The sequence below is a fragment of the Alosa alosa genome, chromosome 21 (genome assembly GCF_017589495.1).
Source record: "Alosa alosa isolate M-15738 ecotype Scorff River chromosome 21, AALO_Geno_1.1, whole genome shotgun sequence".
NCBI lineage: Eukaryota > Metazoa > Chordata > Actinopteri > Clupeiformes > Clupeidae > Alosa > Alosa alosa.
The window spans coordinates 1,175,794-1,193,523 of record NC_063209.1 but is presented as its reverse complement, the minus strand read 5'-3'; the positions used below and the strand labels follow the sequence as shown (position 1 = coordinate 1,193,523).

The window sequence follows — 17,730 nt, the reverse complement described above, 5'->3', positions numbered from 1 at the left end:
TTTAGCAGTGGAGGCAGGCCAGTCCGCAGTTTCATTAAAATTCCCTTATTTTTTTGCATGACTAGCCCTTCTATGTTTTATGTGTAAGGTGATAAGGGCTAATTATTTTAGGGTTGTAACAACAGGATGGTGTATTAGACAGGATAGCCTACATGAATGAGAAAGATGTCATTTCACTGAATTCTTAAGGGCTACGTCACTTTGTTGATGTTCAAACAAAACAGAGCTAGCTCGCTACTCCCTCCCCCTCTCTCCCGTGCAATGAAAACTCCTAAACGCGCATCTCGTCAGTTATTGGTTGAAACACTTTATTTTGCTTTTGAGTGGATTGCCAACCCTTGTTGATAGCAATTGTTTTTGTGTACAGATCTCGGAGCCTAGGCTGCCTACAGAGACACGTTTTTTTGACGGCCTGCTTATGAGGCAAACAGCTACCGGATCGTTAGGAAAGATTAGATGAATGTCATCGTTTATGTTTGGGCCTTTTTTGGGCCTGAAATCGCTGATACAACTTTAAGACATAATAATAAATAATAACAAATGAATCACCATTACGCGGGGCATTTTCAACAAAGCCTAAATTAGCCTACTTTTTAGCCTTAAAGACATATAGACTATCAAATCCAAATCAGAGCCTCCAGACTCAAACAAACATAAACATTAAGCAAAAACATAAACATAACAAACATAAAGGTAGGCTATTCAAAAAAAAATTATACAAAGTTGCCATTGCAAGTTAGCAATTTCCATGCTAACAGCAACATGCCTGCACTGTTGCAAACAGAAGGCACTATGGGAGAGAGAGTGGTCTCTTAAGACATGACTTTGGAGTAAACGCACCGTCTAAAGTCAGGAATTAGAAACGGTTCAAAGAATGAAAACCGGAAACAAACACAATTTTTGGATGAACATAACCGAAAACGGAAATAAAAACAATTTCACTTGTTCTGGACATTTTCTCTGCCTGAAGGAATCAGGAATTTCTGAAGATCTAATATTTCATAGGCTAATTGCCTACTTTCAAACCTCATCTTACGCCTCAATACAGCTTTGTGATTTGATTTAAGCTTTAAGGCTGTTGGGCAAAAAAAAAAGCCTATAGTATCAACAAGAAAATCAATTTATAAATGCAATGTCATTTTTAAAGAAAGATTATTTTTCTATAACGTTCTAACCGGTTACCATTTAGAGGATAGGCCTTGGAACACTTGAACAGGAACTTATGTGAGCTAACAAGCTAACGTTAGAAAGTTGACTGACAGATACATCAGACACTATCATTGGTTACAACAATGGTATAATCTGATATTAAATTGTTTATTTCTCGCTAGATTGTGAATAACCTACATGAAAATAATTGCTGACATTGCTGAAAGACCACTATCTTAAAGGAAAAAAAATATTCACTGTCGGTTGCTGTGTCTTGGCATGAATACAAAACTTACTTGTTTAATAGTGAAGTCATTGATGAGGTGGTGGTTGTGCTCATTCAAGCTGCAGTGCAGAGACACACAGTCTGAGTGGATGAGAAGATCCTGTAGGGTGGCCATACGTTGAAGGCCCAGGGATCGTTCAACACCATCAGGGAGGTATGGGTCATAAAAGATTACCCCAAAACCAAAGGCCTTTGCCCGCAAAGCCACTGCTTGACCCACACGGCCTAGGAAAACAACAATAACAACAAAAAATAGTTATACACAGGACACATTTTACTTTCTTGTGTTATTATTTGGGGTAGCTACCCATCAACAACAAAGCCTAACTAACATAATACAACAACATGATGAAGATATACACACTATACATACACATAACACACATTTATCTCAAGATTGCAACAACATGCGTCACAGACTGTACCAACAATCCATAAAAGGCACGCCATCATAGCCAGTTAACAACATAGCTTAATTAATATAAAACAACAGGATACAATCATAAACAACTGGCTGGTGGCTGCCGCAACAAGCGTGTAACATGTCTGCCCACCTCCAAGACATTTTAGGTAACAAAATGGTAGTGTTGCGTACCCAAACCTATTTCCAGCATGGCACCAATTCTGACGCAAATGGCAGTAATCAGACCAAATGAAAAGCCGGGCTTTGGTGCCACTTAATCGCTGTTTATTTAAACATCTGCCCTCTGTTATTCCAATGTTGCATGTAATAAAAGGATCACTGCAAGTCACCATCTTACCACACCAGAGCCGACAGTTGTCCATAGCTAATACAAATGCCTGAAGATGCCAAGGCTAGGGCTGTGGCCTAATCAAATTAATCATGATTATGACTTGCAACGATTGTGAAAACAACAATCAAAATACAATGATTATTTTGCCATATTCAGTTTCATAACAATGCTCTCCTTTTGTCTTGAGCGGTCATGTGCATTATCTTTTTGCATGTGTTTTTGCACATGCTTTTCTATTGGATTATATTCAAAATTCTATTTAAATATGTACAGTGAAGCTGTGTGCTGTGAAGACATCATGCCAATCATGTTGTGATCTCGGCGCTGGAGCAAGATTGGTGTCGTTAAGCCTTACGCACACGCATTTCTGCCGAAATAGATGCCCGATAAGTGCCCAAAAAGCGTTGCAATATGGCCGCCGAGTGGAGGTACTTGCCTAAAAAGACTTTGGTCCTAGCTCGAGTTGCTGCAGCCAGCAGCTAAGGCAGCCATGTTCATGCTCCCAGTGTGTAGCGCTGTAGCTGCAGCAACTCAAGCTAGGTAAAACCGATTGTTTCAGTTTTGTTCATACCGACAGTACTCGGTGACGTTGAGATATGTGAAAAATCACCGGAGTTCTCCTTTAAGTTTGAGCAGTAGTTGATTTTCAAAGTTAGTTGCACTCATCCTTGGTCGCTTTGCAGTGAACAGTAATCCAGCACAACTGAAAAGCTCCTCACAGGCAGCTGAGGCAGGCAGGCCAATGTTGAGTTGCAGAGAGTTTTTTTATATTTGGAAACGAGCAGAAGGTTCAGCAGATTAAAGGGCGTCAGACTGGGGGGGAAAGTGGGAAGTATAGGGCCCCAAAGGGGGCACAACAAATTTCAGTAGGCATGTTCAATACTTTCCAAAGAAAGGTTAGCACAAACGTCAAAACACGAAATCCCATGGTGTTTGCTTGAATATCTCCGCAATCATTTGTGCTGAGACAACCCACTGAAATAGCGGAAAATACACTTTCATAGGTTAGGCTACACATGTAATCCGAATTACAAGCTCCATCTCCATCACTTTCAGAAAGACTGCATGGCGCCAGCTTCATTCAGTCCTGTTGTAGGCTACATGCTGATCATTATCACTAGGCTAGTGGTTTAGGGCGCAATTTTTTTTCTCTCCCTTTCTGTTTTCGTTAGTTTTAACTTTTTTTTTTACTCAAGTAAGGGATGGGATTTTTGATGTAGCGAAGTACAATACTTCACTCAAAATGTAATCACGTAAAATTTTAAATACCGATTTTATAAACTACTTCAAAAATACAAAATACACAGAAAAATTACTCAATACAGTAACGTGAGTAAATGTATTTCGTTACTTTCCACCTCTGCCAGGGCTTAATTTAAAACTAGGACACACTGTACTCAACGTGTGACCCCATGCCAAGTACATTAAAGGTGCATGATGTTGCATTTGTTTATGTTTATTTTTACATTTTAGTAGATGCTTTTGTCCAAAACAAAAATATTTAAAGTCTGACTGTTTTATTTTTAATTCAAAAACACAAAAATAGATTAAACTTTGTTTTTACTAATTGAAATGCTACACACACATTTTTATTACAACTATCATAGTCAGAGCAATATCCCTCCTTAAAGTCCTTTTGATGCTTCTTTTAATATACAAGTTATTGGGTGGATTGCTGTCTATGGATCGATGACGCTGTTGCTGATCTGGTTAATCTACAAATTGATAAACACCAGCTGGACTGTAAGTTAAAATCAGTCATTTGCCAAGGTTGCGTAAGTGGCGTTTTAAGGGTTAATGATGTCTTTTAACAACGTGTTCGGACACTACTATTTAGGTGTGATGTGGGACATTTTCTATTTTTGCAAGTAATGAAGCTTTTTTGTGCCTTCATAAAAGACTACTATTTTTATAGCATTGTATTGGTGTTTGGTATTGTCTGTATTTTGTATTAGTGATTCTGTATGCACTCAACTCAACTGTGTACTTAATTCAATGGGTTTGTCAATTGACCAGGGTCACATGACATTATTTGTATTTAAAACACACTGGTGGGTAATAATGCTCTTTGCCATGGTGAAGACTTTCATGAGACGAAACGCATAGGCGTATCCACTATAATAAAGATTTTTAATCTAACCTACCAACCTACCAGTCGATACTTTTTACCTGCGTATCGAATCGCGATTGAGTGCACATCTAATGAGCTCCAGACCTCCACTGTCAAAGTTTCACTTTCGCTGTTGTTGCGAGCTAATAGGCAACTATATGGGAAGTACTTTACTTTGAAGTTCCCTTTGAGTCGGATGAGCTCCAAAAATTAATGGGTTTTCCTTAGCCTGTGCTACACCTTTCCACCAAGTTGAGCGGAAATTTGAGATGTTGACAGACCGCAGTAGCCTATGGCACAGTAAATGGAAGCTTTTGATAATGCATGCCACTAACATCTTAGTCTGGCTAACGTCAGACCTCATCTCATTGAGGAACATTTTCTCGTATTTGAAACGTGGTTTACGAATGCCCAGAGCCGTTTATTGGGCGCTAAGAATGTCTATCAAACGCGTCTGTACGTAGCTCATAACGGCTTCGGTGTGTCGTCATCGTCTTGCTGCCCTCCCTCCGTTTTGTGATTGGTCCCCTAACTGAGGCGAAAATTTGCTCCATGGTATCCAGGCTGCCTAGCAGCGTGAATAAAATCCTGTGCGTAAGGCAGCATGCGAAAACCCAGGCTACTAACATCTATGAAAACAATAAACACTGCGTTCCAAATTATTATGCAAATTATATTTTTCTCCGATTTTCCTAAATAGCTGCTGCAAATGACAGTCAGTATAATTTTCAAGTCATCAACCATTAGAGAATAATTCAAATTTTATTGAACAAACCTCCCAATGATAACAGTATTTGTTTTCAAAAATAAAAAAAAAAACTCAAAATGCACTGTTCCAAATTATTATGCACAACAGCATCAAGACATTTTACAGGTTATAAAGAACAAAAAATCGTCATTTGTTGAATTTGAAGCATTAGGTCATATAAATTGAATCAAAAGTTATTTCAATCAAAAACATCTTAATAGGCCAAGTTACATGTTAACATAGGACCCCTTCATTGACATTGTGGGCAGCCGTGGCCCACTGGTTAGCACTCTGGACTTGTAACCGGAGGGTTGCCGGTTCGAGCCCCGACCAGTGGGCCACAGCTGAAGTGCCCTTGAGCACCTAACCACTCACTGCTCCCCGAGCGCCGCTGTGGTTGCAGGCAGCTCACTGCGCCGGTATTAGTGTGTCCTTCACCTCACTGTGTGCTGTGTTTCACTAATTCACGGATTGGATTAAATGCAGAGACCTCTGCATTTATATACTCTTTTGATCCCTCACGGGATCAAAAGAGTATATATACTTATACTACATCATCTTCACAATTCTTGCATCCATTGAACTTGTGAGTTCTTGGAGTTTTTCTGCTTTAAAGGGGAACTTGGCAACTATTTCAACGTAAAAACCCTGTTTTGGATGGTTAAATGACCTGTTCCGGTGAAAATGGTGACTTTTCCCACTGCCCCTAGCGTCCCCAGGCGGAAAACCAACCTTGCAACATTGAGACTACCGTCCCGGAAAGAGAAGTGAGAAACAAGAAACTTGTTTTAAATCGTGTTTCTTACCTTGTAACATCCACATTGTCTGCCGAACTTACCGTTTTGCTAACCATTTTGCTAGCTTGTAAACAAATCCATGTGCTTTATCGTTACCTTTTTCCACAGTTTGAAATAGCATAATGCACAATTTCTCCAACAGAGGGAATCCTGCCAAGTTTCCCTTTAATGTCTTTGCAGGATGTCAGAATAGCCTCCCAGAGCTGTTGCTTGGATGTGAACTGCCTCCCACCCTCATAGATCTTTTGCTTGATGATGCTCCAAAGGTTCTCAATAAGGTAGAGGTCAGGGGAAGACAGGGGCCACACCATGAGTTTTTCCCCTTTTATGCCCATAGCAGCCATGACCCAGAGGTATTCTTTGCAGCATGAAATGGTGCATTGTCATGCATAAAGATGATTTTGCTACGGAAGGCACGGTTCTTCTTTTTTTATTTATAACCTTTTATTTTTGTACCATGGAAGAAAGTGGTCAGTCAGAAACTGTACATACTTTGCCGAGGTCATTTTCACACGGTCACCCTAAAGGGGCCTACCAGTTCTCTCCCCATGATTCTGGCCCAAAACAAGACTGCGCCACCTCCTTGCTGACGTCTCAGCCTGGTTGGGACATGGTGGCCATTCACCAACCAACCATTACTCCATCCATCTGGACCATGTAGGGTTGCACGACACTCATCCGTAAACAAAACCGTTTGAAAATTAGTCTTCATGTATTCCTGAGCCCACTGCAACCATTTCTGCTTGTGAGCATTGTTTAGGGGTGGCCGAATAGTAGGTTTATGCACACTTGCAAACTTCTTGAGGATCCTACACCTTGAGGTTCGCGTGACTCCAGAAGCACCAGTGGCTTCAAATACCTGTTGGCTGCTTTGCTATGGCATTTTAGCAGATGCTCTCTTAATCCTATGAATTTATCTGGCAGAAACCCTTCTTAATATGCCTTTATCTGCACGAACCCGCCTGTGCTCTGAATCAGCGCCAAATTTCTTCACAGTATGATGATCACACATAAGTTTTCGGGAAATATCCAATGTTTTCATACCTTGTCCAAAGTAGTGGGCAATTACACGCTTTTCAGCAGCAGAGAGATCCTTTTTCTTTCCTATATTGCTTGAAACTCACCTGGCAAACTTATTATCACAGATGTCTGAGATTGATTTCAATGACCCAAAGAGCCCTGAGACACAGTACCATCCATGAGTTTAATTGAAAAACAAAAAAATGATGTTTATGACACTTAAATCCAATTTGCATAATAATTTGGAACACGGTGGAATAAAACTCTGATTAGCATTGTTGTTTATGGTTAAGCTGCAATGATGTGAGTACTAGCCAGCAGAGGGCAGTTATAGCCTACTATGTACCCGGGCAATATTGTGCGCCTGCCCTAATTCTAAAACAGTAGCCACGGCTACAAAACAACACTGCAGAAGAAAGTTGATGTTTTTACAATAAATTAGGCTACATTAACACAACATGTGGAGTGAAACTGGACGGGCCATAATAACCTCTGACTAGGTCTACTTATTGTTAAATTGCAATGTCAGCGACAGCCAGCGGGGTAGGATACGTCCGCAGAATCAAACTACAGTACATTGTGCATCTGCCCCAATTCTGATACTGTGCTGGCATTAATTTTGCGGGCCGCCATCCCAAAATCAACGTATAGGAAACACTGTTAACTAACAAATTTCCTGCAGGAAACACGGCAGACATTACCAGGATGTAACATGTTCTCACTTCTAAAAAGATCACTTGGAACACTCTTTCCAAGCATTTATATTATGTATATTGTGAAGAAATCTGTTCACTGGTCTACATACATGTTTCAACACATAGATAGTATAGGCACAGAGGCAAGATGCATTTTCGATAGCTGACCCATTTATTAATGTCAGAAATCTGAATTCAAGTGAGTACCCGAATAAAAACTGAATCATTTACTGGAGCTTAATATAAACTATTCCATTCTGCCTCAGATCTGCCATTCATTCCTGTTCTATGAAGAAACTTGATTTGATAAATGAAGAAACTCGATTTTTTAACCCATTATTAGCCCATATTCCCTCATCCTATGTCAACATAAGCACTTAATTTTAAGTCATCTGAATATAGGTTATAGTACAAGCTCATGGCCATTTGTTGTAAGTGCATCCCTTAATTTACAACACTTGCCAATACATAATCATTTCTCTGAAAATGCATTCATTGCTGAACTATTACCTACTGAATTAAGCAAAATTGCAGACTGTTCAGAGTGCAGTAGGCAGTTGAATTTCGTGGAGGTCTGACCATGTCTCCATATAACATCCTAGAAATTCCACTGACACATGTACTCATGTCTATCAGATTAGAGTAACATGATCTGCTCCCCTCAACGTGATAACTGGTTTGGTTGCATAGATCACCATCTCAGTCGAAGAGCATACTGTATGTTAGCAGTCTAGTTTGTTTACACACTATTTGGCCTAACATAAACTTTGTGAAAATATTGCCCCATGAAGAGACCATTAATATTTGTGACAACTCCTTAGCAGAATTAGCTTACATTTTAGTGTGCAAAGGCACAATGGCATCACTGCTTTCTCACTGTTTGGATGGTAAATGAATGAGATGCTATGATGCCCCCTAAAGGCTTTTCATTGTGGCGTGTTTTGCAATGTCTATTTTATAGCTACAACAAATTTTAAATGTGTGTTGCACATTGTAAAATCACATTTAGTATTTTGGGTCACCCTAATATGATTTATATAATATTACAAAATCCCAACTCCATTGCTCACCCAGACCAATGATGCCTAAAGTCTCCCCTCTGATACGAGCAGCTCCACCAGCCACCTCTCTTATCTGCTCTACACTGGCAGCGCGGGTGCCCTCTCGCAAAGCCTGGTGCATCCATGTCACGCGGCGGTACAAGTTCAGGATTAAACACATGGATGTGTCTGCTGTCTCTTCTACTGAAGAGGCCGGAACATTGCACACTGCAATACCTTGTGGATGAAAGGAAAGGAGAGTAAAAAAAACAAAAAAAACAAAAAAACAAGGGTTAATGCTGGTATTGGAGACAAAGAATGAAAAAAAAAACAAAAACAAAAAAAAAAACTGACAACCATGATTTAACAGAGACAAAAATATTTTGTCTCACCCAACTCAGCTGCTGCTTTGATGTCCACGTTGTCAAAACCACTCCCAATTCTTACAATAACCCGAAGACCCTTGAATTTTTCAAGGTCGTCTCTTGAGAGTGTGATTGTATGGTAGAGCAAAGCACCAACTGCCTCATTCAGTACCTGTTGAGTTCATTAAGATAAAATCAGCAAGCATTATTCCCAGACCTCCTCACCAAAGACCATTACTCACAATTGTAACCTCAATATGTTACTGTCTCACATAACCTTGGACCCTTAATTTGTTTATGGTCATTCCATGCCAGCTCACCCAGAACTTCTTATTATTCATTAGGGGTGTAACGGTACACTAGTCACAGACAGGTATGTACCTCTGTTTTGAAGTCAAGTTAATTATAAACTTTCATAAACACGAACAAGAAAATGAACATGAAACATGAAAAACCAAGCAATGTGTTCAAAAATATTTTTAATATCTACGATATCTACCGGTGCCGCTCCACAAAACGAAAAAATATCTTAATTTGCTGTCTATGTTATTGTCAGTGTTGGGGGTAACGCAACTACGCAAATCAAAAGTGTCTTAATTTGCCCTACTTCTTGACTGCAATGTAGTCAATTGACTGCTTGACATGTCATTTTTATTTTTCTGTACAATAAACAAATACATCTGCTTTATGCCGCAGAATTACATTCATATTTGGCTGACTGCAGACGTGCCACTTCCCTCCCCATATTCCAAGATTAAGATAGTAGCCTATACAAAAAGCACTTCATACCATCATAAAAAAAATAGTTAAAAACCAATAGCTATTTGCAATTTGACAACGAGGACGATAGATGTCCGAGTCACGCATAATGTTTGAAAACCACTGGCTCGTTACACTCGTTCAACCACTGGCGTGTCACAATAATTTAACACACGACAGTTGGATAGCCTACTTCATCATGTCCCCATGCCTACATTTTTGTGAGCAGCATAGAGATCGTTAAAAACAATGAAGTATGGCTCTCCGTTTAGGACATCGAAAACGTATATTTTTAATAGACTACCGTCGAAGATGCTGACTTGCAAAAGCCTCGGGATAACACGTTATCGCCAACATCATCAGTCATGCCCCTTGATCAAAGTGGGGAATGAAATAAAAGTTTGAGAACCACTGGCTTAACAAGTGCAGTCCAGAACACAGAATCTGTTGCAATATTCTGATGATCGGCGATGATATCGGCAAATGTTTGTTTTCCAAAGTAAGAATTTCACTTCACCATGCACCTTCGACAATGAATAGCTCATTACACTTGTTACTGTTAAACGTAGGCCTACCTGGTATCATTACAAACATTATTCTCTGTCCTAAAACTGGCATATTTTATGGCATTGTGTCATGTAAGTTCGTTGCAAAATCTAGAGAAATGTGTGAGGTGGTCAGCGGGGGACAATTGAGACACACATTGGATTGTGTTATTACTTGAACATTCCACACTATCCACAGCTGTGGTAGGCCTATCAGGGGCAGGAGGATTACGGTCAGCGCAGGCTTTATATAAAATTCTTCAACAGAAGGCCTCAAATGTTGTCTTGTTTGTGGAGCGGTTTGCTTTGCTTCTGTAATCTCGGCTTTATTGAAAATGAGGGCTTCCCTCAATGACCCTCCGAGAATAAATAAAGGTTGAATGAATGAATGAATGAATGCCCAAAATAAAGGCCTGTGGTTTGCGCAGCCTACAGTAAATAACAGACCCGCCAGAATGTGCGTTATGATGCTTTTTTACGAGCAAGATGTTTTTGGTACCCTACACACACTGCATGTTCTTAAATAACAATGATCATCAGTACTAATATTCGACCATTCATTTGGGTAAATGGGCAAGCGTGACCACCTTGATTATTGATGATTGTAACGCTGGCATGATTCCAAACACCTCCCCTTACAATGATGAGTGACAGGTGACAGGTCTCAGAATGCTACTACACAAGGACGGAAGATAATGAATAACTGGGGCCGTGAGGGCTATTCACAAAGGCTTTTATCTTACTACTAGGAGTAGGCTACTCCTAAATCGCACTTAAATATTTTAGCTTGGAGTTTTCACTTAAAAGTTATTCACAAAGCCTTTCAGACAACTCCTAAACTAGGAGTGAGTCTTCGTGGCTATGGATGATGTCATTACTCATGCACGAGCTTGACTGAAGTGACCACCTTGATTATTGACGCATTGTAACGCAGGAATTCCAAACACCCTCTTCCGATGATGAGTGACCGGTGGAGTCTTACCGTGGCTATGGATGATGTCATTACTCATGCACGAGCTTGACTGAAGTGACCACCTTGATTGGCTGATGATTGTAACGCTGGCATGATTCCAAACACCCCTTACAATGATGAGTGACAGGTGACAGGTCTCAGAATGGCGCCACACAAGGACGGAAGATAATGAATAACTGGGGCCGTGGGCTATTCACAAAGGCTTTTATCTTACTACTAGGAGTAGGCTACTCCTAAATCGCACTTAAATATTTTAGCTTGAGTTTTCACTTAAAAGTTATTCACAAAGCCTTTCAGACAACTCCTAAACTAGGGTGAGTCTTAGGTGGCTATGGATGATGTCATTACTCATGCACGAGCTTGACTGAAGTGACCACCTTGATTGGCTGATGATTGTAACGCTGGCATGATTCCAAACAATTTTACAATGATGAGTGACAGGTGACAGGTCTCAGAATGCGCTACTTGCCACAAGGACGGAAGATAATGAATAACTGGGGCCGTGGGCTATTCACAAAGGCTTTTATCTTACTACTAGGAGTAGGCTACTCCTAAATCGCACTTAAATATTTTAGCTTGAGTTTTCACTAAAGTTATTCACAAAGCCTTTCAGACAACTCCTAAACTAGGGTGAGTCTTACCGTGGCTATGGATGATGTCATTACTCATGCACGAGCTTGACTGAAGTGACCACCTTGATTGGCTGATGATTGTAACGCTGGCATGATTCCAAACACCCCTTACAATGATGAGTGACAGGTGACAGGTCTCAGAATGCGCGCTTTCACACAAGGACGGAAGATAATGAATAACTGGGGCCGTGGGCTATTCACAAAGGCTTTTATCTTACTACTAGGAGTAGGCTACTCCTAAATCGCACTTAAATATTTTAGCTTGAGTTTTCACTTAAAAGTTATTCACAAAGCCTTTCAGACAACTCCTAAACTAGGGTGAGTCTTAGGTGGCTATGGATGATGTCATTACTCATGCACGAGCTTGACTGAAGTGACCACCTTGATTGGCTGATGATTGTAACGCTGGCATGATTCCAAACACCCCTTACAATGATGAGTGACAGGTGACAGGTCTCAGAATGCGCTACTTGCCACAAGGACGGAAGATAATGAATAACTGGGGCCGTGGGCTATTCACAAAGGCTTTTATCTTACTACTAGGAGTAGGCTACTCCTAAATCGCACTTAAATATTTTAGCTTGAGTTTTCACTAAAGTTATTCACAAAGCCTTTCAGACAACTCCTAAACTAGGGTGAGTCTTACCGTGGCTATGGATGATGTCATTACTCATGCACGAGCTTGACTGAAGTGACCACCTTGATTGGCTGATGATTGTAACGCTGGCATGATTCCAAACACCCCTTACAATGATGAGTGACAGGTGACAGGTCTCAGAATGGCGCCACACAAGGACGGAAGATAATGAATAACTGGGGCCGTGGGCTATTCACAAAGGCTTTTATCTTACTACTAGGAGTAGGCTACAGGTGACTGGTCTGCACTGCTGGCTGTCACTTCGAGGCCTACTCCCTTGCTGCCACTATTTGGACTTTGAATAGTCGGTTTACTATAGCCCTGAAGACTTGACGTTAGGCTACTTATCAGATAGGTTTAAACGTTAGCCTACTTCACTGCTTTTGGATTTGCTGCTTGCTTGTGTGGCGGAATCTGTGCTCGCTTGCTAGTGTCTCTCTCCCTTTCCATCCTATGCTGGGTTCCTAGTCGGTTTACTTTCCAGCTGCTGGGTGTAGTTTGTGTTTCGGCTATGGGGGGCTTTCAGTACACACCCCTTGAACTTCGACAGTTCACTTCCACCGACCCCATCAACAATGAGGTGCTCCACCTTTACTGGGTAGCGGGGATCCTCCGGCGGAAACGCTACTTGCACAGAGGCGCACGTCGCTCTCTCATCACCCAAGGGACAGAGGAAAGCATCCCTCTGAGAACATAATCATCTCCACAAGATCTCTTGCCAAAACAATGCAGATTTCTGGAGCAGTTTCCAGTGCTCCCGCTATCGCCTCTACGCCCGGAAGTAAAGTGACTCAACATCTGATCAACATCCAGACTGGGGCTGCTTCAGTGAGATCATGTGATGTGAACATTGCTACATCCACCAGATCACGTGACTCCTCACACCTTGGTACATCAACTCAGATCTATTCATAGAATCTAAAATGGCTGTTCAACGTGTGATCATTCACCATGACTGATCAGACATTCACCATGAATGATTTTATTCTGTCTTCTAACCTTGATTTTTTCTTTTTAACTGAGACTTGGTTAAAGGTGGGTGAGCATAGCCAATTAAAGGAACTTTGACCTCCCAGTTACAACTTCTTTAGCTCTCCTAGTGCTGTAGGTCCTAGTCTGGTATCAATCTTAAATAATTCTCTTTCCTCAAGGTGTGTGCCTGACCTTTTCAAGACAGCCAGTGTTCAGCCCCTCCTAAAGAAACCTGGCCTTGATCCTTCCATTCTAAAAAACTTCCGTCCAATCTCTAAATTGCCCTTTATCTCCAAAATTCTGGAAAAGGTGGCCTTGATGCAACTTTCTGAAGTGTTGAAGGGCAATAGCATCCTGGAGAAATCAACAATGAGACAGGTTTTCGTCCTATGCATAGCAATGAAACTGTTCTTATCAGGGTAACTAATGATCTACTATTGGCAGCTGATTTTGGTGAGCACTTGGTCTTGGTGTTGCTGGATTTCACCGCTGTTTTTGATACCATTGATCATGCCATTTAATAAGAAGACTAAGAGAATGGGTTGGCATAACGGGTCCTGCTTTGGACTGGTTCAAATCCTATTTGTCCAACAGGACATTTTTTGTTTCAATAGGCAATTTTACTACCTCTACCTCAGCTATTAGTTGCGGTGTTCCCCAAGGTTCAATTTTAGGACCAATATTGTTTTCCCTGTATATGTTACCTCTAGGTCACATAATTCGCTGCCCTAACATATCATTTCACTGCTATGCTGATGACACACAGCTGTACCTCTCAGTCAAACCAAACATGCTTAACAAGCTAACTGTACTGCAGGATTGCATAGCTAATGTGAAAGACTGGATGGTCACAAAATTTCCTACAGCTTAACTCTAACTTTGTCAGGGCCAATGAAAAGGACTTCTGTACACAGTTCTGGCAGTTCCCCATAATCAGAGGTCAATGTGATATAGCCTATATCTCCATATTCATGTAGAAGATTAAAGGAACACGCCACCCGTCAGTAGTAATCTATGTTCTACAAACTCAATAACATCCACAGCGGAAAAAGAAGGTAAGAAAAATAGTCAGAAAACTTAGATGTGTAAGGCAAGCAAGCAAGTTTGGCGGTTGTTACTAAAAATGTGAACATGCACGTTGCACTGTTGTGCGGTGGACTTTCAGAATGAATGGAGTCGGCGTTTCTTTAATATCGAGGCGCCATAGTTTGTCCGATCGGCCTGCTGGTAAAATGAATTGTGCTGTCTGTCTGAAAAAGACGCGCTCCCTTCAGAACAGGCTTGTCATAGTGTCACCCTGACATGACAGTGCGTAAAGTAGCCTATAATGTGAATGACTTGTTATTTTATCAAGGATTTCTTTCTTTTTGCAAAAAATAAAGTACAATAGGCATTAATTAGTAGGCCAGCAGCATGTTGAAATTATGTGTAAAAATTGCGTTTTTTATTACAATGATACAATTGTAAAAGGACGTGACCGAAGCTGAGGCAAGCCAGGCAATAGGCCCGACAGTAAAAGCAATTTACAAAAGATTCACTGAACAAAAATGCTGATGTGGTACATGAAAATGTAGCTAAAAATGTGGAGAATGCAATCAAGCATTTTGAACGATTATATATTGGCACAAGCTAGCAGAATAGGCAACATGCCGATGTGCGTTTTATTTGGAGACTGTTTTGAGAGACAGAGACCGAGTTTGCTGCTGATATTCTGGGGATAGGCTACAACATAGCCAATGTAGGACTTTAGCCTTTTAATATATTTGCTGCATTGGATCAGTCTTTCTAGAACAGGCAAGAGCTTTCTAGCCTCACGTCAGCAGCGCTGCATCACCCATATAGGCCTACATTAAAACAACCAGCGGATGGTGGGCGGGTGCGGTTTTGAAAATTGGTCAAAAAACTTTGGTGCTGATGGATGGCTGATGGATGATAAGTTTTGCTATGCAGTTATGGTTGAAATAATAGCCCATCAGCGCATCTCTATTGTGTGTGCACCTCTCTCTCGCTCAGAGGGGAGGGGGAGGCTGAGGGGTCGATCAAGCATGGATTCTAAACTCTGTGGTGGATAGGATCTACAATTAGGTGTTAATTAATATTACTACGCTAGGTCGAAGTACTCCCAAGTGCTATTGCGCCACACATTGTAGTTCTCCTGTTTATTCACTTGGAAAATCGCCACGTTTCATGTTGTGACCGTAGACATTTTTATCAACTACTCGTGCAACTGTATTTAGGATGGGAAAACGTGGATGTTTTTGATTACTTCTACGTCTGGCTACGTCTAAGCCCGCTAGCATCGCAACATGCTAACATATTCGCGCTGCGCACCAGAGCGTTTGAGTGCACGTACCGACACGGGAGAGGTATGACTCAACTTGTGAAAGTTAAGGTAAGAACATATATTACTACTGACATTGGGTGGCGTGTTCCTTTAAGTAATTGTCAAATGAAAAGCTCTTTAAGATTTCGCTGGCTGCCTTTTGCAGACAGTTATATTGCACACTCAACAAGATACACATAATAGGCAATCAGAAATGTTTCACTGTTGGAGAGTCTTCAAAAAATCTTCAAAAATGACCTCTGTGCTAATAAATTATTTAGAGGGCTTGCCAGGTAAAAGCCTTTCCTGTCATTTAATTACAAATGTAAATAGCAAGAGTTACTGAATGATACAATGACATCATCTGGAATCGTGGTCTATTGTCTGATGATCATCTTCTAGCATTCTACAAGGGGCTTTGGAGCGGTCAAGTGGGGCAGGGGAAGGAGAGGGCTTTACTGAGGCAACAGGACTTAACCACAGTGTTGAATGTTTGACTGAGAAATGCCAGTGTTGAAAACTACCTTGTTTCAGTCTCTACTTTTCCTTAGTAGTGTGGTGGTAGTTATCTTCTACCACCCCCCCTCTCTCCCTCGGTGTTTCTGCCCTGCACTCCATTTATGTGTTTTGATTCATCATTCTATTCTTGTGTTCCTTATGGTCTCTGTCTGCCCTCATTCATGGGTTTGTGTTCAGTTATTTGTTGATAAATAAAACACTGATGCGTGAATATGAATGATTGTGCATAGTGTTTCAATATACAACAACGCTCAGGACAGTGCATATTGCAGGTTACAAGTGTGCATGTGTGGCCTGTAAACTACATGTACCAAATTCACAGATTCACAGACATTAGCTTAATTCTTATTTTACATTCAGAGCTCTTTTGGATTTCATATTGGTCATTGACTTTCTGATGGCTTGCCTCTCAAATTATGGCTGCAAGGGTGGTCTGGGGTTGTCCAATGATCTTGGTGCTCGTCCTAATGGCTCTGTTGAAAGGCCCTTTGTTCAGCTCACTCAGGGAGCCAAACCAGAGACTTTCTAATGAGGAGACACAGCACTCAAAAGATCCTCCATAGAAAAGCATGGGGTTAGTTTGTAACGCCAATATTGTAACGCCAGTTGTCTACACATATCCCTTCATATGTGAAGCTGCACAGTAATAAATGCACTTGAGTGACAAATCTGCGATCTCTATGGTCTCTATCTATTGTGGTTACAATCTTTTGAGTCCTACCACACAAGGTGATGTTATAAATGAAATCGATACCCTGAATCATGCAAGAACCTCTTGTGACCTTCACAAACTCATTACAACATACAATAGTCCAAGGAGCAAGTACCTGCCAAAAGCTCCATAACTTACAGTCAAGGACTTTGTTAGTACCACCACCACAAGTCGAATCCCGACTGAGTGAATGAGAGAGATGACGGATCCTAAGAACTTCTGGCAGTCAGATACATAGCTTGGACTTGGAGTCTGTAGCATGACCACTGTAGTCTGCATTCTAGTCTCTGAGTGAATCAGGTTAATTTCCTGTACAGCTCAAAAAAGCCTTTCCAGACCCAATCTCAATTGACCGATCCCAAGTCCCGCCCTCCCATTGTCAGTCCCATAGTTACTGTTGCTACGTCGGACAAGTTTGGCCGGGAAAGTGTGAGAGAATGTGTGTTCAACATGGGGACACAAGTGCCATTTAGCCAAGTACAACGACTTTCTCCTTAATCGGACACAACAGGTCAGGTTTAATTCAGTTACCTCTTCTCCTATGACCATAAACACAGAGGCCCACATGGCTGTGTGCAGTCTCCCATACTACACTCTACACCAATCAGTGTAGAGCCCTTGTCCCCAAACACACCTATTTTAAGTATGCGGATGACACTGCCCTTGTGGGGTACCTAAAACCTGGAAATACAT

At 41.1% G+C, this 17,730-nt stretch overlaps 1 protein-coding gene across 7 annotated transcripts in view; it reads right to left on the bottom strand.

The window, feature by feature from the left end:
* Positions 1–17,730, bottom strand: part of LOC125286027 (C-terminal-binding protein 2) — a 78,572-nt gene that overhangs the window by 19,729 nt on the left and 41,113 nt on the right. For all 7 annotated transcript variants that reach the window (XM_048230687.1, XM_048230686.1, XM_048230681.1 and 4 more), the window contains 3 exons: positions 8,993–9,137; positions 8,631–8,837; positions 1,446–1,660 (listed from right to left, as the gene is read on the bottom strand). In XM_048230687.1, the coding sequence (XP_048086644.1) occupies positions 1,446–1,660; positions 8,631–8,837; positions 8,993–9,137 (567 nt within the window). The remainder of the gene's footprint in view (positions 1–1,445; positions 1,661–8,630; positions 8,838–8,992; positions 9,138–17,730) is intronic.